This window comes from Rousettus aegyptiacus, unplaced genomic scaffold, assembly GCF_014176215.1.
Source record: "Rousettus aegyptiacus isolate mRouAeg1 unplaced genomic scaffold, mRouAeg1.p scaffold_m13_p_1, whole genome shotgun sequence".
NCBI lineage: Eukaryota > Metazoa > Chordata > Mammalia > Chiroptera > Pteropodidae > Rousettus > Rousettus aegyptiacus.
The window spans coordinates 98,496,651-98,517,779 of record NW_023416284.1 but is presented as its reverse complement, the minus strand read 5'-3'; the positions used below and the strand labels follow the sequence as shown (position 1 = coordinate 98,517,779).

The window sequence follows — 21,129 nt, the reverse complement described above, 5'->3', positions numbered from 1 at the left end:
CAGTGAGGTGGTGCAGTTAAGACAGAACAGGAAAGGAGGGTAGGTGGGCGGGTGGCACTCTGCCCCCAAAGAGACTATGTCGTGGATATGAGGCTCTGCACTGCACCCATAAAGGCAAAGGATTAACGTGCAATATTAAATATGAAGTAATAATCGTAACAACCTGTATAGGACTCGATCATTCATAAAATCTGGTATCCAAACTGGCCTAGAGGGGATCAGGTGGCCCCAGAAAGGCTCTGTTGGTTCAGAGAGAGGGCAGGACTGTGGTTGGCAGGAAATGACATCACTGAGAACCAATCAGAATGGCTGTCCCAGCCTCATAGCCTCTCTCCCAAGCTTTGGGAATTGGACATGGAGATACGGAAGATAATGGAGCAGTCTCTCCTGCTGCACTTAGCACACTTCCAGAGTAGGGAAGGCTGGGCCTTGTGCAGTCCCCACGCTGTCCTGGGCACTGGTGGGGAGGGGGCCTCAGTGACACTTGTTGAAATCTGGTGGGATGGCGCCTGGGGGGGGGGTGGGTAGCCCAACTGCAGTTTCTAAACTGGCCAGCAGGGGGACTCAAGAGCCAGGGTTCCAAATAAGGTTCTGAGCTAGGAACTCCTCAGGTGTCTAACCTTCGCCACAGAGCCCAACACTCACTTCTTCCCCCCACTCTCCCAATTTAGATAGCGCTTTCTCATTCTGCTGCAAAGACCCCAATATTCTCACTCATAAGACAGACACACACAGGCTCACAGACACACAGCCCATCTTGGCTATAGAGGAACAAATGGCTTAGCAGCTCAGCCCACATTTCCATGTCCCATTTTTCTAGGGTCCCTCCCTTGCCTGTCTCTGGTCCCCCAGGAAAACTCTCATGGGCTGATGGTGTTTAAATGACTAATTGGATGGAGACAATTATCTTCCTGCTGCAGATGGGAGAATTGAGGATGGTGGGTGACTGCCTGTGTTTGTGCCCCAGTATATATACGGTCCATGGGTCTCAGTCCGTCCGTGTGTCTGGGCTCATACACCCCCTACCCCCGACTCTGGGCTTCATAACATGTGCTTTTAGCCAAGGTATCAGGACCCTTAGGATCTCTTGTGAATGCAACTCAGGCCTCCCCACCAGGCTCAGGCATTACTGACTCTTGGGGGCCCTACTCCATGGGGCTAGAGTCTTTGGGGCCCATGGGAAAGCACTTTAGAGGAGAGCAGGGTTTCTTCCCAGGAAGAAGGCAGCACATGCCTAGAAGAGAGGGGCCATTAAGAGGCAGTTAAAGAACACTCTATGGCCCCTGCAGAGGTGGGGGTGGAGGGGCACATGGCCCAGCCTGAGCCCTGCCAGGGTCATTTCTGTAGGATCACCTCTCTGAAGGGAATAATTGCGAGGCATCCTTAGTCTCAAAGGGATGTGATATCCAAGGGTGACTGGGCACTGGGCCAGGTGGGAGGGGCGTGGCTCACCTTCCAGGTGGCAGTGTTTCTCCGGAAATAGGCGAACATCCTGGTGAACCAGTTATAGATCTCGTTCAGGGTCAGCTGCCTATCAGGGGTTTCCAGAATGGCCTATGGACAAGGAAGAAGCAAACGGTCCCTCAGTTTGGGCATCAAAGGGTCCCAGGCCTGTGTTCTCTCCCCCAGGATCTCTTTCTCCGCCTGGCCTCTACCTCATTCTGAGAGCTGGAGAGTGTGGATAAGGACTGGCAGTGCTTTACTGGTCTTGAGAGGGGCAGGTGGGTTACAGCCCAGCCAGAGCTGAAAGGAACACAAATCTCAAGGGCTATGCACTTGTGCAAGCAGCACATGAATTTCTCTAGAGGGAAAATGGCTCCAAGGGCCAATGCCCTGGAATGGGAATGAAAGCAGTATTCTTGAGAGAAAGATGCCTGGGGGTGGGGATGTTTGGAATTTTCCATGATTTTGGCAAAGGCCCCCTTCCCATCTATGAGATGGTGTGTGCGTGGGCGGGGGGGAGGGAGAAAGGGAGGGGCAGGCTAAGAGTGACCACTAGTATCAGAACACCGTCTCATGGGAATAGTGTGTGTATACATGGAAATGGGAGAATGAATGACACGGTGGGTATGAGTAGCAAAGAAAAGTGTGTGTGCCCCCAGAGAAATCTTCAGGTGACCAGCCGAAGCCTATATGAGACACCTGCAGGTGAGAAGGGCGGGGGTGAGCGGGAAGGGACAAATGTGAGAGGGAAAGTCATGTTCTCTGACTCAGAATCCTCCTGGAGGCTGGAAGCTTGAGGGAGACGTGCAGCCTGTGTGCCATTCCCCATCCCTTCCAGAAACCTTCTTCCATGCTCACCTGGCGGATGAGGGAGGCGTAGGTGAAGGGGGGCCTGACGTCCGCATTCTTGTAGAACTCATGATTCTGGGCCAGTTCTGGAGAAGACAAGCAGCAGATGAGGTAGCCATTTGCGGGGCCCAGCTTGGGGGAAAAATGCCCCTCCCTTGGCCCTTACCTGAGGAGATGGGGGAGCAGAATTTGTCGCTGCTCCTCCTGCGGGCGGGGCCTCCACTGTGCAGGGAGGCAGAGCCCAGACCTGGAGGCCTTAGTGGGGTGACAGGGGCTGCAGCGGAGGTGGGGGGGTGCACGAGGCCATCTGGGAATGAGTCTGCTGCAGAGATGGTCACCTTGGAGAATGAGGAGGAGCCAGGGACCGGGTTCAGCTGTGAGCAATGGGGAGGATGCTGAGACCAGCCGGGGAGGTGGGGGTCTGGAGGGTTCAGGGAGTTGTGGGAGGGTTGTAGCAAGGCCGCCAAGAAGGGAGAGTCACTCACCGGCTGGCTGAAGGGCTTGGGCTCAGAGGGCCGCATGTGCAGATGGGCCATCATAGCCTGCAGCCGCTCGCTCTCCTTGGCGAGCTGTGGAGAGGGCGAAGAGGCTGGTAGTGGGCAGGGGCTGTACCTGGAGGCGGGCAGGTCTTCTTCCTCCTCCATATCCCACCAGACACCCTAGAAAGCTACCACTTGCCCCTCAGCCTCAGCATCCCAGACCCCTCTGTCCCCTTCCCTTTTGGCCCCTTACACCCTCATGGCCAAAGACAGAGACCGACTGCCTGTTCCGTGAAGCCCTCCCCACTTCTCCTCCAGGCCCTGTGTCCCAGGCTCGAGCTCATCACAATTAGAGGCCATCTTCTCAACAGCACACACCTTTTCTCCCCATCAAGGGCAGAGGCTGTGACTGAACAACATCCAAGTTTAGTGGCAATTGTGTGTGAGAGGGTCCTCACGCACTGAATGGAGACACGGGAATGGGTGAATGATTCATTCACCCCCCACCCATTCATAAATTCAATAGATGGTTCATAACTACTGTCTCAAGGCAGGGCACTCTGCTAGGTGCCAGAGGGAATGGGCAATATTGATTGGCTGCCTGACGGACTGTCCTGAGGAGCCTCCTGAGAACTCTGTGTTAGAGCTTAGACTCAGGAGCCAGACTGCCTAGGTTGTAACCCTGCTCTGCCACCAGCTGAGTGACCAGAGGCAAGTTACTTCGCCTCTGTGCACCTCTGTTTTCTGTAAAATGGGGGATAATAACAGTACCCACCACACAAGGTTGTTTAAAGGATTCCTTGAGTTATATGGGTATTTAGGACAGTACAAAGTGTTAGCTATGAATACTACTTTTGTTTTTATTGGCATTTGTCTCTTTTCTGGGTCTCCCAGTACAGATGACCCTGATCCTGGTTTACCCTTCAGAATCCAGCTGCCCTCACCTCAAAACCATGGTAATTAGGACCTAGAAAATATGCTTTGACCATGTGACTCTTCTATAAGGCTCCCCAAATCCCTCCTGGAAAGTCAATGCTGTGGGAGGGGCAGAGGACGGAGCCCCTGCGTCCCTCCTCAGCCTCAGGTCACACCTGGATCTCCAGCTGCTGCACCACCTGCATCTGCACCCGGCACTGGGCCGTGCTCCGGTCATCCAGGGCATGCTCTGTGTTGAGGTGTCTTCAGAGGGAGGAGGGGGTGGAGAAGAGATAGTTTGCCCTGTGTTTCCTGCTGTCACCACCCTCCCATCCCGTCCTCTAAGCCCGCCCACGGCCTGGAAAGCAGACAGACCGAGAGATACAAAGAAGGGAAAGGGGTGGGGAAAAAAACAGGGCAAAGGAGGAAGCCGCCTTCTCGTCACCCTCCTTTGATGTCTTTGCTAAAAATCCCAGCTACAGAGAGATCTAATTGCAAATGAACTAATTAAGTAAACCTCTGACGAAGCGTGAAAACAATTTGTTTGACCCTGATGCTGCAAGGGTCTGGGAGACAGCGGAGTTAATCAGTCAGTGACAGAGCCTGGCACGGCGGTGGCAGCTGGCCGCCTGCTGCCAGCCGCCTGTCCGCCTCCCGCCCTGCATGTCCACCGGCCAGGCCTGTCACTAGGCCATCACTCTTGGGGGCTGAGTCTGGGGGGAGGGCAGTGGAAGGGAGTCCTCTCCTCCTCATGCCCCCGCCTCAATAGGCTCTGCGGCCTGAGGATGGGGTGGGGAGGCTGCAGGCCCAGCAATACAGGCTCACTCGGCAGGTGGGCAGCAGCGATGGGGAACTGATGGGGCAGAGAAGGAACTAGTCCCCTCGGGGGAGGACAGTAAGGCGGCTGGCGGCTGAGGCCAAAGAAGGGGCCGGCTGGAGTGAAGGGCCCTGTGGAAAGGCTGCGGAACGGGGGGGAAGGCTGGGAGCGAAGGAAAGTGGGGGTGACACCTACTTGATAAACTGGCCCAGGTCTTCACACAGGGTCTCACAGCCAGGCCACTTGCACTCTCCGTGTCCATAGAGGGGGTGGGAGCCAGGCGTCTCCTCGTGGGAGGAGCTGGGAGAAGCGGGGGAGGTGGTGGTCAGGGGCCCTGAAGACCCCAGCAGCTCTGGGTCCGGCCCAGCCCCAGCTATCCTGCTGGTGATGTTTCTGTCCCTAACAGGTTTCCCGAGGCCTAGCATATTTTTGTGTCCCCTGGGAGAGGGGTAAATTCCAGGTCCCTAAACTCCACCCCTCCCTCGCAGCCTCCTCCATCTCTGCCACCCCTAGGAGCCCAGGTGTGCCCTTGGGAGGGTCTGCAGTGCCTCCTCCAAGCTTGGACCCCGTACCTGTCTCTCCGAGGTGTGAGCACAGTGGGCTGTCCATTGGGCAAGGTGTGGTGGGAGAGCGGGGGCGAGACTTTAGGGGGGGCGGCAAACGAGGTAGCGGTGGTGGCCGTGCCAGTGAGGTCCAGCCCCTCCTGCTTGACACTGTCCTCGGGGGGCTGCCCGGGGGCACCCTCACCCTTCCATAGCTGGGGCAGGTCCGTGGGGCACACAGCTGCTGTGGGAGAGAGAAAAGCTGGAGGCTGGCGGGGCCTCAGGAACACAGGGGCTTCTCCGCCTTACCCCTGGGGCAGGGGCTGCCAGCTCGCAGGTAGAGCAAGGGCTGTGGGGCTGGGCTTGGGGTTTGGGGGTGAGTCACTCACCTTGTGGGAGGGCCTGGAGGGGCCCCGAGGCTTGGTTGGGCTGCAGGCTGACCAGCCCCTGTCTCTGCAGGTTGAGCAGGTGCTGCTGCTGCAGCTGTTGCATTTGCAGGAGCTGCTGCTGGAAGGCCAGCTGCTTGTTCCCCAGTGCCTGGTGGGGGGCCCGAGGGGGCGGGCAGAGAGGGGTGCCATCAGGCTCAGGTGTGCCATCTGGCCCCCACCCTGCGGCTACCCCTTCCCAGGGCCTCTCAGCCCCCGGCGCTGTCGGTGCAGTGTCTGAAGCTGCAGCTTCTCTGCTCCCGGCCCAGCTTCCATAGGGCTGCATGCCTCCTCGCAGTAAACACACGCATGCACGCACGCACGCGCGCAAACACACAGCCGGCCCCAGACGCGCAGCACTATGCCTCCCTGCTCCCGCCTCCCTCCTTCCGCTGCTTAGCGGCAGGCTCTAGCTCCCCGCACCGCAGCTGTGCACGCCTGGGGAGGGGGGGCTCTCATCACAATGATCAATGAGCCTGTCAGAATCCGGGGGCCACTCCCACCCGGCAGGCACCCTTCCCACATGCCAGGGGTGCCCGCCTTCTGCTCTGCGGCGGGGGCCTTTTTCCCTCCAGTTCTTCTCCTCTCTTGCTTCTTAGATACAGAGAATCAAGGAGTCTGACGGGACTTTAAAAGATCAGCATCAGTGGGGTCATCAGGACCCAGTCAATGACAGCCATCCCTCCCGCTGGGGGAGGAGGGATTCTCACACTCACACTCACACTTGTTCACTTGCTAGCTCTGGGTCGCACACACGCAAGTGTTCTCTTGATCTCTTGGTCTGTGTCCCCTCCCCCCGCCCCCGCCCCGCACTCCCCAAAGTCAGTTCTTCACATAGGCACTGACAAGTTGGCCTGTCAGCAAGTCTTTTCTGAGTCCCAGGAGCCAAGCCTGCCCTGGGTGCTTAGGAGGCAGGGACGTCTCTACACCTGCCCATGTGCCCTGGGGGTGTGGTGGGGTAGGGGCTGGCTAGTCAACGAACCCAGCCTAGAAATAATGCAGAGAATGAAGCAATTACCAGATCCTTGAGGGAGAGGTTGAGGAGCTGGGGAATGACTGGGCGTCAGCAGGGCATCCTCCTGGGAAGGGGCAACTCAGAGCTCAGTTGTGGTCTGACTAGCAGGAGGGAGTCACATGTTTGGGACAAGTGGGGGGAGGGCAGCAGGGCCTGGTATGGAAGCTGGGGAGGCACTGTGGCCTAGATGGGGCAGGTGGTACAGGCTGGAGAGAGCAGGGCTGATTAACAAGAAGCGAAGGAAGTTGGGGCAGCGCTGGGGGAGGAGGCAAGCGGTTTGCTGAGAAACCAAAACATTCCCTAGACCTGAGTGGAGGACCAAGGTCTGGGTCACCGAGAAACTAATGGATAGGAAGAGGGCATGACAGCAGGTCAGCTGGTCCCGAGTGTGGACCATCCGATACTCATATACACGAGTCTACACACACATGGGCACAGAGACAACACAGGGCTCTGTCTTCCTGCTCTCGTTAATCCAACACGAGGCAAGGAGAGAAAGTCTGAATGGGGATGAGGGGAGATGGAAAGATGTGAGCTCCCATCTCCACTTCTCCCGCGTTCTCTGATCCCTTCCTCCAGCCTCTTCCTGACTGTTCCGCCTTGGGACTCCCAGCCTCTGACCGGGAGAGGGCTGCGGGTGACGGGGTGGGTCCGCCTGAGCGCCTTACCTCTTTGGGTTGCTGCTTCCCAGCCTGCTGTTGAGTGAGGAGCTGCAAGTGGAGCTGCTCTTGCTGCTTCTTGTAATATTCCTGCAGCTGGGGGGAGGGGGTGGGGGGGCAGGAGGCGGGGGTGGGTGTGGGTTACCTCGGGTGGCAGATTGCTGACCCCGGAGCAACCCCAACTCCGTGGTAACTGGGCTCTTAGAGGCAGGAGTGGGGAGTCTTACTGGGGCAGTGGGATGGACGGCCCCACAGGGAGATGTCTGCTCTGAGAGGCTCCCTCAGTAAGGTCTGTACCAGGAAGGAATGAAGAAGGAAGAGGGCAGCTCCCTATTCCACCTCCATCCTCCACCTCTCAGCCCTCCTTGCCTCTTGGTAGGTCCCTTAAATAGGGCAAGATTCCAGGAGCCAGAATATTCCAGGATGTACTTTGCCCTTCCCTAGGGTTCTGGAGTAGAGGTGGGTCCGGCATCACGAGGGAGTGTGGAGGGGCTGCTGTGGGGGAGGCCTGATCCCTGACCTCCCCCAGCTGCCCTGGAGGAATGCCGGTCTGGCCTGAGCAGCCTCTCTGGTTTCTACCACTCGGTGATGTTGGTAGTAAACAGGGTGGGAAGGGGGAGGCGCAGTGCCTACCGACCCCCCGGTCCCCCCTATTTCCCAGCTGCCCTGGGGCCAGACTCACCTGTTGGAGCATGAGTGCTTGTTGCTGCTGGAGCAAGGCCTGCAGCTGTGGGGGTGACAGCATCTGTTGCATCTGTTGGGGGGTAAGCATCTGCGGCGACATCATGGCCACCGACACAGGAACCTGTGGGATTTGGCCCTGTTAGCCTGCTCACCTCAACGCCACCCCAGGAGGGGCATGCGCCCAAAGCCCCAATCACGTTATAGCTGACTGGGACTCCAGGAACTGCCCGAGTTCAAATTCTGGCTCTGCCACCAACTGAGTGTCTTTGGAAAAGTGACATACATACCTCCCTGTTCTCTGCTTTCTTTCCTCCAAAATGGAAGCAGTAAGAGTGCCTGACATTTAAAATTTTCATGAGGACTAGCGAGTTAACACTGAGAACAGAGCCTGGCACACAGCAAGAGGTCAGGAGGGCTGCCTGTTATTTGGGATGCGCTATCTTAGGTCCCGGAAGGTTAGACTATAGTGACACTGGTCAGTGGAACCCATGCTCTGGTGGGGTCTCCCCGAGTGACGGGAAGGCAGCAGCTAGCCACTCTAAACTCTTGCTCTGTCTCTTCTGAGACACGATGAGGTGGGCCTGGCCATGAGGGCGGCCTACAGCCATGGGGAAGATTCGAAAAGTGGCCCACATGGCAGGAGGCCCTGGACTTTGGCCCTACTTAGATACATGTCCCATACTCCAGCACACCTGTCCAGATGGCATACACAGAGGCCCAGAGAGCACTGAGGGTGCCGCCCTTGGTGTATATGTGTATAAGTCTTCACAGGGTGGAGAGAACTGCAGGGAGTTAAGAAGCCGGCTCCTACTGTTAGCTCTGCAATGAACTTGCTGTGTGACCCCCTGGCAAGTCACTTACTTGCCCTCTCTGGAGTATCAGTTTCCTCGAACAACAAACAGGGATTGGATTGTAAGAGGTGACTCCTCCCAGCTAGAGCAGCTTTCTGCCCCCCGCCCCTGGCTTAGGCGTCCACAGGAGGCCCAGGGAATCTAGCTTCAGGGAAAAGGTGCACAGAAGAGCAGCAACATCATCTTTTTCCCACCCCTATCTCCCCTGAAACCCCCAGACTTGTACAGTCACAGCCAGGGAAGCCCAAGTTGCAACACTGCCCTTACCCCTATTTTAGCAGGACAGGGGCTATCCGCCACCCCCACCACAAGGGTGCACAAAACTCTCATCTTCTCACTCCCGGGCCCTAGCAGAGTGCCCGGCACACAGCAGGTACTCGCTGTGTTTACTCCCCTGAGCTCAAATACCTTTCCCGGCAGACTGAAGGCCCCTCTGCCAGCTCTGGGGTGTGAAGGGAGGGGTGCAGGGCGGCCCAGTCGGGGAAAGTATCCTGCAGGGACTTGTCTTGAGCAGGATGTGACAGGTTAGGTCCCCAGGGAACTCATGGCCCCTGTCACCTTCCCCCTGCCCAATGGGTAGGGCAGAGGAGGAGGAGTTGGTTCCTTTCAGGATCCCAGCAGTGGCAGGACTCAGCTTCAAACCGCCAATTAGGGAATCCCCAGGCAGGGGAGCAGCTGGGGAGCCGTAGTGAAATGAACCCAGGGATATGGGAAGTCCCGCTGCTCCCAGCTCTTCTCGCCCAGCTAGAGGCTGAGCCCGGCCCTGGGCTTTCCCCCTTTCCCCCAGCCATCTCTGTGCACACATCCCTGGGAGGGGCACCGACTGGCTCTTTAGCCATGGCCATCTGAGGGAACAACAGATCCCCGGGGCGTCTATCAAACAGCCTCAAGTGGCAGGGTTGGGACTTAAGCCCAGGCCTGTGTCCAACGCAGTTCCCGGTGCTTTCATGTTCCACACCGCCTGCCCCATCCTGGAGCAGGTCTTAAGAAAGGTTACGGAGTATGTGTGGAAACTGAACTATCCAGGGAACTGAAGGGTTGATGAGGCTGGAAATCCCAAAGGCCAACCTCCCTCTTTACACGGTATCAGAGGAGACTCCGGAAAGCCAGGCTGCAGAGCATTCTGGTCCTCACTCTTTGAAGGGCTAGGGGAGGGGGCAGACAGTGGCACAGACCCACCACCCTTGCAGAGACAACCCCTGTGTCCTTTGTCAGGTGACCCCCGAGGCAGCTAGGCCAGTCACTGCCTTTTCTTTCCTCCTCCCACGAGGGTGCCCAGCATGGTGGCACTGGGCTCAGAGACCTAGATTTCTGAGTCAGGTGACCTAGGTTCTTGTCCCTGACACTGACTATTCTTTGAAATCACCAAGCCTCACCTTCTCCATCTGCTAACTGGGGTATGGAGCACCTGTCAGCTCAGCCTCACACGGCCAACAAAAAGCTGTGGTTGACTGTGGATTTATTCGCCAGGCACTGGGCTAAGCCCTTAATGAGTATGATCTCCCTGAAGCTTCACAGCAACCCTGGGAGGAGGGTAGCATCACTGTCACCATTTTGCAGATAAAAAAACTGAAGGCTAAAGAAGTTAAACAATCTGCCCTACCATCAAAGGGACAAGGGGAGAAGAGGTAAGGGGAGAAGATGGCTGGGGGACAGGGGGAAAGTGATTTGTATGCCATTAAATTCTATACGGATGTAAAGAAAACTGCCTTTTAAAACATTCTTGATTTTCTTTTTCCCCTCTTTCCTGTTCTCCTCCTTTCCCTCTTCCTTCTTCATCACTGCACCTCAGGTACACTCCAGGGGCCCCAGAGGGCACTGGGTGGCAAAGGTCACTGAAGACAAAAGCACTGGGCTTCCCACTCTCGTCGTGGCAAGAGCTGCCCCAGAGATGGACTCAGCCCAGGGCAGGTGAGACTGACACCAGACACCCATATCTTTCCAGGCACCAGTGAGTAACTGTGAGTGGCATGCAAGAAAGGATGTGGCATTTCCTTCCTTGGGGCTTTCCTACTTGGAGCTGGGGGAATGGAAGCGATGACCTTGGAAGGCCTCTCTGGACCCCATTGTTCCTGCCAAATGGCCTAACAACCGGCTGGAGAGGCGGCTGCAGAGATGGGTCTGGATGGATTACCTCGAGTATACTTGTCTCTAAGGTGGCCCAATGGGGCAAGATAGGTCAGCAAGGTGGCTGCCACATGCTGATCTCCTAAGTTGGCTGACCCATCCCCCTCTTCCCCCCCACCCCGATTCCCCTTGGGGTTCTGAACACTATGAGTTAGAGCTCCCCTGACGCCCTACTGACCCCTTACCAGGCCAGGATGTGTCAGGATGGGCGCTGTCACCTAGTCAGCTCAGCAATGCCCGTGAGTCACCATCTGGAGAGTGGCCAGGGTCACTACGTGCTTACAAAGCCCTGGCAATGTGAGCTCTGGGCTAAATGCTGACAGCTGCCTCCAGCCCCCTGCCCCCTCCCCTGCCAGGGGCTCTGCTCAGGCCTAGAGCCCTCTGCCCACCATGAATACAGTGTGCTGGGCTGGGCTGCTTGATGGGGAAGAACGAGGATGGTATTTGAGTGACATAGAGGAAGCTTATTTGGGGGCTGAGGATTGGGATGGATGCAACTTGGTGCCAATCAAGGACCCAAACTCAGTCTCTTAAGTATGGGGTCTGGGGTCCCTGGGAGAGTGTGGAGACTAGGCCCGAGCTTAGTTTAGGTTAAACTCCCTTGCGTATGACCAGAAGGAAGTCCTTACTTCTGACCTGGAGCTGCAACAAAAAAGATCATGGTGGGACAACAAGAACTTCTAGAAATACCAGAAGGTTTAGCCTTAGGGGGGCTCAGAGAAGGAGACAAAAGCTGGGCAGAGACAGGGGGCCTGGTCTCATCCCTCCTCCGCCCAGACTCCCAGCTATCTGTGCTGCCTTCTGTGACCGACCTCTCCTCGCCAGGGGTCCAGGCCTGGGTACAAACCAAGCAATCTCAAGGCCAGAGGTGGAGACTAACATTGTTTTAGAAACTCTTCTGAAGCTGGCTCTAGGAGAGGGGTGGTGAACATGGCTGGGAGGTGAGTGGGCAGGAAATCCCACCTTCAGCAGGGGAGCAGAGTAGAGTCCTATGGGGGCCACTGGGAAAGGGGCCGCCACTAATCTCCCTTCGGTACGCATTTCACTCAAGCGCCAAATCGACAAAGTCCACTTTTCTACTCACTCTACCTATCACCCCACAGGCCTTGAGCTCACAGGAGAGCTATTTCTTGGCCCTAGACCCCACTTGGAGACAGAAGCCCCACCTCCTTGGAGATTGTGAACTTGAGGTTGGGAATGAAAAGTGAAGAAGGTATCCAGGGTTGGAGGAGAAGGATCAAGAGTCGGGGTTCCAGACTCCCAAGGAAGTTCAGACGTGGCCCCCAAAACCCCCACCACCTTGAGCCCAGAGGGTCATCCAACCAGGGCTCTTTCCTTATGGACTACTGGTGTTCACTGATGTGCTAAGCACATGGCAAAGTCATGGTGTGGGCATTAAAGTATGAATTCTGGAGCTAGTTGATTGGGTTCAAATCCTGGCTCTGCCTGTCGTTAGCTGTGTGACTCCGGACAGGTTGCTTAAACCCTCTGGGCCTCAGTTTCCTCATCTGAAAGATAAAGCTAATAACAGCATCTACATCATAGAACTGTGAGGATAAGATGAGATACTTGTGAAGCACTTAGAGCCTGCCTCTGTAAACACTATGGAAGTGTCAGTTGTTAGTTTAGCAAGTACTTGTTGAATGAGTGAATGAATCAATCATTGGGAGGTAAGGGGCCAAACAAGAAAGAAGGCCCGAGATAAGAATCATTTTATCTGTTCCTCTGACTAAAACCTCTGCCTCTCATTCTAGGTCATCCAGGGACCTCACTCATTTTAGGAGGGGGTAGAGGGGTCTCCTGAGGAAGATTCCACAGCCTCCCTCCTTTTCTCATTATTTCAGATCTCCTACCCCTCACAGCCAGCTGCAAGTCCTTCTTGATGCCTGATCTCGGTCCTTCTGACGCCCATCGAGCTCCTTTTTTCTGCTTTGGGTCAGCGGGCCCTTTCTGGGTTGGGGGAACACAAATGTTCCCCAGTCTGCCCCTCCCTGTTCTTAGAAGGCGTACTAAGCTGGGCCCAGGGTGGGGAAGATTAAGAAGAGCAGCCTGAGGGCAATTTCAGACCCAGGGAGTATGTTTGGGGGGTAGGGGTCCCTAATTCAAGGAGACCCAGCCCCTACACCACATGGGCGTGAGAACTTTTTCTTCTTCCCATTACTGGCTTTCTAGATTTTGTCCTCCCCTCCCCCACCCAGGCCACCATTCCTAGTCCAGCTCCTCCCCCTTGAGGGCTGTCTCATTAGGTTTGAGACTTTTAAAAGAGGGCTACTGCTAAGGAAGGCCACATTACTGTCGGACACCTTGAACTTCTGCAAAGCACTTTCTGAACATAAGCTTGTTTTACACAAAACCCAGTCCTGGGGTCCTCCTCTGGGAACCCCGTACCCCATCCCGCCCTCCACACTTCCCTCAGCACCCCGCCCCGCCAGACTCCAGGGCTTCGCGCTCAGGATCGTGTTCAGCCTTCCTCTCTTAGATAAACTTCCTTTCAAAGCCCCGCTTAATCCTCTCCCCAATTCCAAGCCTCCCCCGCTGCTATGGGGAGGGGTGGGGGGAGCTAGGAAGCTTGGCTGTTGGGCCAAGGAAGAGTGGGGGAAGGGGGGGGCGCTGCCCGAGTGGTGACCCACCCCAGACTCAGACAGCGATTCTCCCAAGTTCTTTGTGACACAAAAGGTAAACAGAAGGCCTGGCTTACCCCCGCCCACCCCCCACAGATCTCCCCTCCCCCAACCAGCCAGATGGGCAGGCAGGCTGGGGGGAAGGGAGAGGGGGAAAAAGGGGCAGATTGTGCAAAGGAAAACAAAAGAGACAGAGAGACATCAAGAGACAGGAAACACAGGGAGACAGAGAGAATTGGTGGGTGAGAGATAAGGGAGGAGATGTGGTGACCTCAACAACTGAGAGAGCCTGGGAAGGGAGGAGAGTGGGAGAGGCTGAGTGACCACACTGGGATGGAGAAACAGAAACCTGAGAAGTGACCCTGAGGCCAAGGAAGAGGAAGCCGGTGGAGGGACAGAGACAGAATGAGCAGAGCACAGATGCGAACTCAGAGACAAAGAGGCCAAGCGGGGGAAGGCCTGAGGGGTCAGGTGGAGATGACAGAGAAAGTGGACACTTCTTCACTCCACACCTAACAGTGACTGCATTTCCTTCTGGACAGCTGTCCACTTTCTGGCACTGGGGACTGGCCAGAGCAATTCGCCAACTGGCCCTTCCCCTCCCTTGGTTTGCCAAGCCCACCTTCCGACCCGGCCCCAGTCCAGCCCAGCCAGCCCAGCCCAGAGGGGTGCCCTCCTCCTCACCTGCACGGCAGAAGCCGACTGCTTGCTGTCATTGTTCCCTGGGGAGCTCAGGCCTGAGGCCTGCTGTAGCAGGAACTGCCGGGCCACCTGGAGAGCCTGCAAGACAGGGTGAGTCAGCGTGCCTGCCCAGTAACTGTGGGCTACAAGTCAGTACAGACCCAGGATTCAGGGAGAGTCTGGGGTAGTACGGGGGAGGAAGTCAGGGTAAGGTGGAAGGAAGGTCCTGGGGGTGAAAGTCATAGGGTCCACTTGGGCTCGCGGGTAAGAATCAAGATAGTAGTCACTGAGGAGCTGTTAGGGTCTGGGGCTGACAGCTTGTGGGGACTTACTGTGGGACCTGGTGAAGTTTGCTGTCCTCCTTGAGGGTAGCAAATGGAAGGATCCATGGCCAAACATTGGGGTAGCTCAGGACACTAGGCATTGGTACTATTTATCAAGCATCTACTATGTGTCAGGCAGGAAAAACTATCCTCTTCCCTTCAAGTTCTTCCAGCTGGACTAATAACCAAATTAACACAAGACAGATAAGCAGGAGAAAACACTTTGAAGAACAGAGTAGCTGGCCAACATGGTAGAAGTCATCGTTTAAATCCCTCCCTCAGCTAAAGAACAAAAGATGGTGGGCCCCCCCCCCCCAGAGTCATTTATAGGAGGTTACCAGGAAAAGCACAGTAAATAAGGATAAGGTTGTTATGCAGATTTAAGCCCAAACCTTCTCCATTGATAGCAAAGGCAGGCCTGCTCTAGCCAGGGAGACACCCTTACAAATGGAGATCTCCCTCACACGTGTAAATACATCTTTTACAAAGGGTATTTCCTACTTGGTTTGCCGAGCCAGGTCTGCTGTTTCTTAAAATTAATCAGCCTAAAATAATCAATATCTCAAAGTGGCATATTTTGGGATGGCTAACTCTGCTCTCTTTCACAGGTAAGATCTCATTTAATCCTGTCCTGGGGGGCTGTGAGGTAGGGATTATCAGCCCCATTTTACAGATGAGGAAACTGTCCCCAGGAGGTTAAGTAATTTGCCCAAGATCGCACAGTTAGGAGGTGTCAGAGCCAGGATTTGAGCCCCAGAAGCACAGCTCCAAGACCATCTGCCTTACTAGAAGGCCAGTCCGGGGGCTAAGTGAGTAACATTCACTTGGAATCAGAGCACATAGGTGGTGAGGGTGGAGTCGCAGGGTCTGGGCACTGGCTTTCTGAGGCCAGAGGGTCTAGGTTCAGGGCCTTGTGGCACTGGGGGAATTCAATCAAGTCCTGCAGTGGGAGTGTGAACTATCACTTGAGTTATAGGTGGTGGTCTGGGCTTGGACTGGACTCTGAGCCAGGGTCACCAGAGTGGTTAGTGTGTGGCATTTGCAGGGGGAGCTGTGAGCTTGAGAGGTGCATGGATGGGCTGTGAGAGGTCAGTCAGGTAGGAGAGAGGGGTCAAGGAGGCCTCGGAAGTTCTTTATAAAGTCGGCTCAGCCCTGCATCGCTCAACTCCAGGGTCAGTGAGGGGCTCAGAGGCAGGGGATGTGGGGACCTGTCCCTAATCCACATTCCAGGAGCACAAAACCTGTCTGCCTCCAGATTCCTCAGAGACCTCCTTGAGAGCCAGAACAGTTATATCCAGGCCTATGACAAGGGCCCTGGCATCAGGTGGACCTGAGTTTGAATCCCAGTGTGATTATCAGCGGTGTGATCTTGAAATGAGTTGTTCTATCTCTGCATTTCAGTCTCCTGATTTGAAAAACTGGGACACTACCCATTTCTGAAACACTATGGGATTAAAGGACCAATGCTTGGCATTTAGGTGACATTCGCGAAGTGTCTGTTCCTTTCCTTCTCATGAATCTCTCAAGAGTTTCCCCCTTGCCTCCTTCAGTCTTTCTTAACACACACAGCCTCCTGCCTGGCACACCTACTACATGGCACGTGCCTGCCTGTGGCTCACTAGCTTCTGTCCACACACACCTGTTTGTCCTCACATGGACCTCTATTCTTCTATCCCCATCACAAGCACCGTCAGACAAAACCTTGTACGGTGGAATACAGATGCACTCATATACACTGCCCCCTGCAAACCCTTCTGGAGTGCCCACTGTGTCCCAAGCATATATACACACCTCCCTTCGAAGCACTTTCATCACCAGCATTGAGCAGCTGTGCCTCCCGAGGCCCAAATATAGTTTAACCTTAGGATGGTATCTAAATACACACTGGTGTATCTATGGGAACACGTCCCCAGGCAAACTTGGAGTTCAGACGGGCATGCTCACCAGCCCCCCAGATCCTAGATCTCCCCTACCCCCTCTCTCTTTTCCTGGATCTCATACCCTGGAGCAGTGGCCTGGGGTTTCTTCTCTTCAAGATTCACTTCAGAAAGTAGAAGTCTGACCTTTCTGAGTCAAAGGCTCTGAGAGGCTGTACAGAAGAGTAAAAGGGTGGGGAGAAGGGAGGTAACCAGGTGGTCATCAGGAAAGACCCCCTCCAGGTAGGTGGACAGTAGAGGAGTCAGGGGACAAGGTGGATGGTTTGGAGGAGCTGGCCAGCTCAAACAAGCCAGAGGGGATGCTGGTCAGGGCAGAGAGATGAAGCACCAGGCTCCCTGGTGCAGAGAGGGGAGCAGCTGGGAGGGGTTTCCAGGGGGAGCTGGAGGGCGCCACATGCCGGCTTCTGGTGGGGCGACTAGCCTGGGAGTTGGATTTACTCCCCTTTGAGTCTCTTACTTTGTGGTCCTCTGAAGCATGAAATTACAAGATTTACAGAAAAAAAATGACATGGGTTTGCAATCTCATTCCTGAGAGCTCCCTGTGACAGGCCCTTTGCTCCCCCTCCTCTTGGCCTGCCCTTTAGGCCAGATGAGAGCGCCAAGTAAAACCGCAGGCCTGGCCAAGGCTGTCCCCTTCTCTGACTTTCCACACTCCCCACTCATTCTTCCTTCACGTTCACTGAGCACTTGCTACGTGCTGGGGACCACGCTAGGTGCTGAGGATACACAGAGAAACAGCCCATGGCCCTTCCCAGGACTCACAGCTTGGGTGCTGTTACAACAGTTGCCTGTCAGAGACTTAAGTGGAGTGGGCCCTGGGCATCAGAGCCTAGAGAAGGGCCTCCTCTGCCTGGGGAAGTCTGGGAAGGCCTCCCAGAGGAGGTAGCAGCACTGCCAAGTGTCCTAAAGGGTAAGTTTATCAGGTAGACAAGGAGGGTAACAGTGTTCAAGGCACAGTGACCTCCTCCCCCACAGAGGAGTGAAATGGCCCAGAAAGTCCAGGGACCTTGACACTATTCCCAGGGCAGAAAATCAAGTTGTGTTGGGGGCAGTAGTAGGAGAGGCTAGAGGACCGCACAGAGACCCTTAGGTCATTGGGGTCTGAACTCCTCAATCATGTTCACGGCCACCTACCACTTATAGCCCCGTGATTAGAAGAGATGGGGAGGTGACGGTAGATAACACAAGGTCATTTTGTGCAATTAGTTTACAGACCAACCCTGACCCAATTTAGAGTGATTTCAGTACCATCTAAAAATCACCCCGTAGGTACCCTGGGGTAGGGATGATGGGCAGACCCTGGGCTCGGGCTACAAGCTCTTCTCTCAGGATGGCCTGGAAATGTTACTGACCGCTCGGTGCACTGCAGTGCTGATGTTCCCCATTCCCAACCACCACCTTGTCTGTCTGCACATCCAGACTCCCAGCCAGGGACAGTACTCTGGGAGCCAGGGGCCCCTCTAGCCCCAGATGCCCTTTAAGTGGTCAACCAAGGGGATCGGGCAGGTCTGAGACTTTCTAAAGCCACATTCGAGTCACATCTACCACTCTGAAGCATCGGGTTTCAGTGTCTCTCCTGGCTGCTGAGACAGGAGCCTGATACATCACCAGACTGCCCACCTCTGAGAGGTGATGGCCCTGCACCCTGACAGATCCAGCCCCATTTTCTCTGAAGATGCCGACCAGATCGTAGCCGCCTTGAAACAGAGATGGCGAATGTATCTATGAGCCCCAGCCCCGGCCATCGCACACAGCGAGCACTCTCATGAGTCACTTAGTCAAGGCTGAACATGGGAGCCAGGCACAGGCTGACACAGAGTTTAGGAGCTAGTATTTGGATAGTGCCTGGCAGCTTTCAAAGCACGTCTATAAACATTTAGCTGAAGCTTCACAACCTTGAGTTAGGTAGGGCAGGGGTCACTGTCGCCATCATACAAGCAAAGAAACTGAGACCCAAGGTCCCATGGCCAGGAACTGGAGTCCAGACACCTCACTGTCCAGCCCCCTTCGCCCTAATCTTACGTGCTTTCAGTGGTCTGGGTGTGAAAGGAAGATGAAGTTGGTTGAGGTGGGGAGAGAATATCAAGAAAGGAATCTCTAGGAGAAAGGTAGTTCTGTTTCCCTTCCCTGGGAGCCACAGATACCCAAATACAGCCTTGGGTGAGAAAAAGCATTTAGAATCCCATGGAAGGCACCATGGAAAACCTCAGAGGAAGGAGGGAGGGATGGCGGCTTGGGGCAGAATGAAAAGGTGGGAGCCATTTGGACTCTTAAACCTCATTTTCCCTGTTCCTCTGCCCCTTGGGCTGAACACCAAATGCCCAGCTCTGTGTTTGGGAAGTAAAGTCTCGTTTTCCTTTGAGAGACAGTACTGGTCTCTCCAGGGCATGGTCCCTGGGCAAAGTGATCTGGATCCAAATCCTGGCTCTACCATATATTGAGTGACCCTGAGTAAGTCACTTCACTTCTCTGCGCTCCAGTTTCCTCCTCTGCAAAATAGGAATAACCCTGCACTTAGCTCACGGGGTTGTTATAAAGAGTATATGGGACAATGCAGTGCTTAGTACTCAGTGGGTCCCAAACGGATATTAACTACTGTCATCTATTAATCCATTACCTTTCCAGCCAGCTCTTGGTCACTTGTCCTGTCACCCAGAAGAACTTGCTACCAAACCCTCTTCTAGCCTACACCTACCCCCATTCCCCCTCAAGCCTAAGAACTCAGTCTCGCTAATGAAGCTGAACTCTCCTCCCCCCATCGCCCATTCAGAAGTCATTAGCAGGATCTCCACAATTAGGAACAAATGGCTTATAACGGATGGCATCCAGGGAGGGTGGCTGGGACGGAAGGGAATGAAGCTAGAGTTCTGAAGGCAACAGGGAGTGGCTATGAAAAGAAAAACAAGTCTTGGGGCAGTAGGGTCTGTCATCTCCAGCATGAGCCCACCCCTCCACTCCCTAATTTCTGTCTGAGAATTCAGGTGGGAGAGGCAAGCATCCTCTCCACGGAAGCCAGGTACAAGGCTATTTACCAACTCTTCCCCCTACTGGAGGACTCTAAATCTGTGCGGGGGTCCCAGCCTTCCTCTGTATTTAGGAGGGCAGGGATGTGGTTGGCGCTCAGGAAGCTCAGCTTGAAAGGCTGAGCTCTAAGGATGGAGAAGCAGACTCACGCAGACCACAGGCCTGGTGAGCTGGAAGTGTTACAGGGAATTTAGTTGTATTTTCCAAATTGCTGGTCATGATCTAATGGTGGGTCAGAATGTCAATTTAGTGGGTCCAAAAAAAAAAAAAAAAAAAAAAAAACCAACCGCATACACACATACTTAAAAAATTAGAATCACTAGGTGAGCATAAGTATTATTGCATGCAACTGTATGTGCTGGGGCTCCAAGTAAAATGTATTTATTATTGTGGATCTCAAGTGAAGTTTATGAAGTGCTGATCTAGTTCACTGTATAGATGAGAAAATGGAGATTTAGAGGGACAGTGACTTGCCCAGAGTCACACAGTGGCAGAAACAGAACCTGAACCCTCTGGGCCTGATATGGGGCTCTGTACAGGGAAGAAAAACCAGAAGCTGGCGAGGCAGGATGGAGGACCCCCTAGCCGATTCTGGTGTCATTTGGACTATGGCGAGAAGCAGCCAAAATAAACAAAGTCCAAACTTATTTTGTCTGCACCTAGCTAACTTTGGCAAAATTGGGATCTAAACTGTCTTGATAATTTCAACTGGGGACTCGCTAGATTTAAGGGGAGGGGCACTAGGAGGGTGTTTGGGGGTGCTAGCCCATATCAAACCTGAAAAGCACTCCCAGGAGAGCTGAACATCACATCTATGGCCCCCCCCCCCCAGAGCGACACTATGACTTTCTATTCATTTATCAATAACTTAGCAAGTATTTATGAGGCCCCATAAGGCAGGGACACTGTCCTAGACACTGGGGATGTGGTATATTTGTTTTAATATACCGCATTCTCATGAGATGAGGCAAACACTGAAACAAAGAGACAAGTAAGCTATGAGGTGGTGGTAAGCATGAGGGTGGCTGGCTTCTTGGATTGTGTGGCCAGGGAAGGCCTCTCCGAGAAGACACTTAGAACGAGGAGGCCACTCTTCCAGGAGGAAAGAGCAGGTGCAAGAGTCCTGAGGCGGAGTAAGCATGGCGGTGCATCATGAATGGTCGTTGTGGCCAGGTGGCCTGAGAAGAAGCCCCAAGGTGAGAAGGAGCCAGATTACACAATGTTGTCGTTTTTTTGGTTCATTTTTTAAAATTTCATTCTATGGTTGAGGAAAAAATGCTGGAGGATTTTAAGCATGTGAATATAAGGAATAAAGGAAATGATATAATCTCTGAGGATAATACCTAACTCACAGCCAGTAAACAGTAGGTGCTGAGTAAATACTTGTTGATTAGAATTAAACAGGAAACATCTCTTCATCTACTCCTTGAAATGTAACTCCTTTGGAGGAGACCAGAGAGTGGAGGAAAAGGGTGCATAGAAAAAGATCCAGTGGTCCCAACCACTGAGGTGCTGACCACGGGGAGATCCAGGTTCTCCGCCAGCCAGGCTTTGTCCTCCAGCAGAGACATAAAAATGAAATTACGCAGAGAAGGGGGGCAAAGAGAGTGGAGGAGTGGAGACCATAAAACCCCCGAAGTGATTCTACACCTTTCTCCTTCGGAAAAAAAAAAAAAAGCTTTTTGGAAAAGGCTGTAAATTTTTTTTACACCAACCTCGTAAAAATGACATTGGCGC

The 21,129-nt window shown here is 54.3% G+C and overlaps 1 protein-coding gene across 7 annotated transcripts in view; it reads right to left on the bottom strand.

Annotated features, from left to right (window-relative positions):
* The window catches only part of FOXP4 (forkhead box P4), a 52,176-nt gene that overhangs the window by 6,876 nt on the left and 24,171 nt on the right, over positions 1-21,129 (bottom strand). For 2 of the 7 annotated variants that reach the window (XM_036217848.1, XM_016128672.2), the window contains 11 exons: positions 14,112-14,207; positions 7,827-7,949; positions 7,154-7,240; positions 5,435-5,582; positions 5,076-5,289; positions 4,699-4,803; positions 3,863-3,950; positions 2,778-2,861; positions 2,459-2,666; positions 2,302-2,378; positions 1,453-1,554 (listed from right to left, as the gene is read on the bottom strand). In XM_036217848.1, coding sequence (XP_036073741.1) covers positions 1,453-1,554; positions 2,302-2,378; positions 2,459-2,666; positions 2,778-2,861; positions 3,863-3,950; positions 4,699-4,803; positions 5,076-5,289; positions 5,435-5,582; positions 7,154-7,240; positions 7,827-7,949; positions 14,112-14,207 — 1,332 coding nt within the window. The remainder of the gene's footprint in view (positions 1-1,452; positions 1,555-2,301; positions 2,379-2,458; positions 2,667-2,777; positions 2,862-3,862; positions 3,951-4,698; positions 4,804-5,075; positions 5,290-5,434; positions 5,583-7,153; positions 7,241-7,826; positions 7,950-14,111; positions 14,208-21,129) is intronic. The other 5 variants (XM_036217855.1, XM_016128677.2, XM_036217852.1 and 2 more) reach the window with 3 other exon arrangements.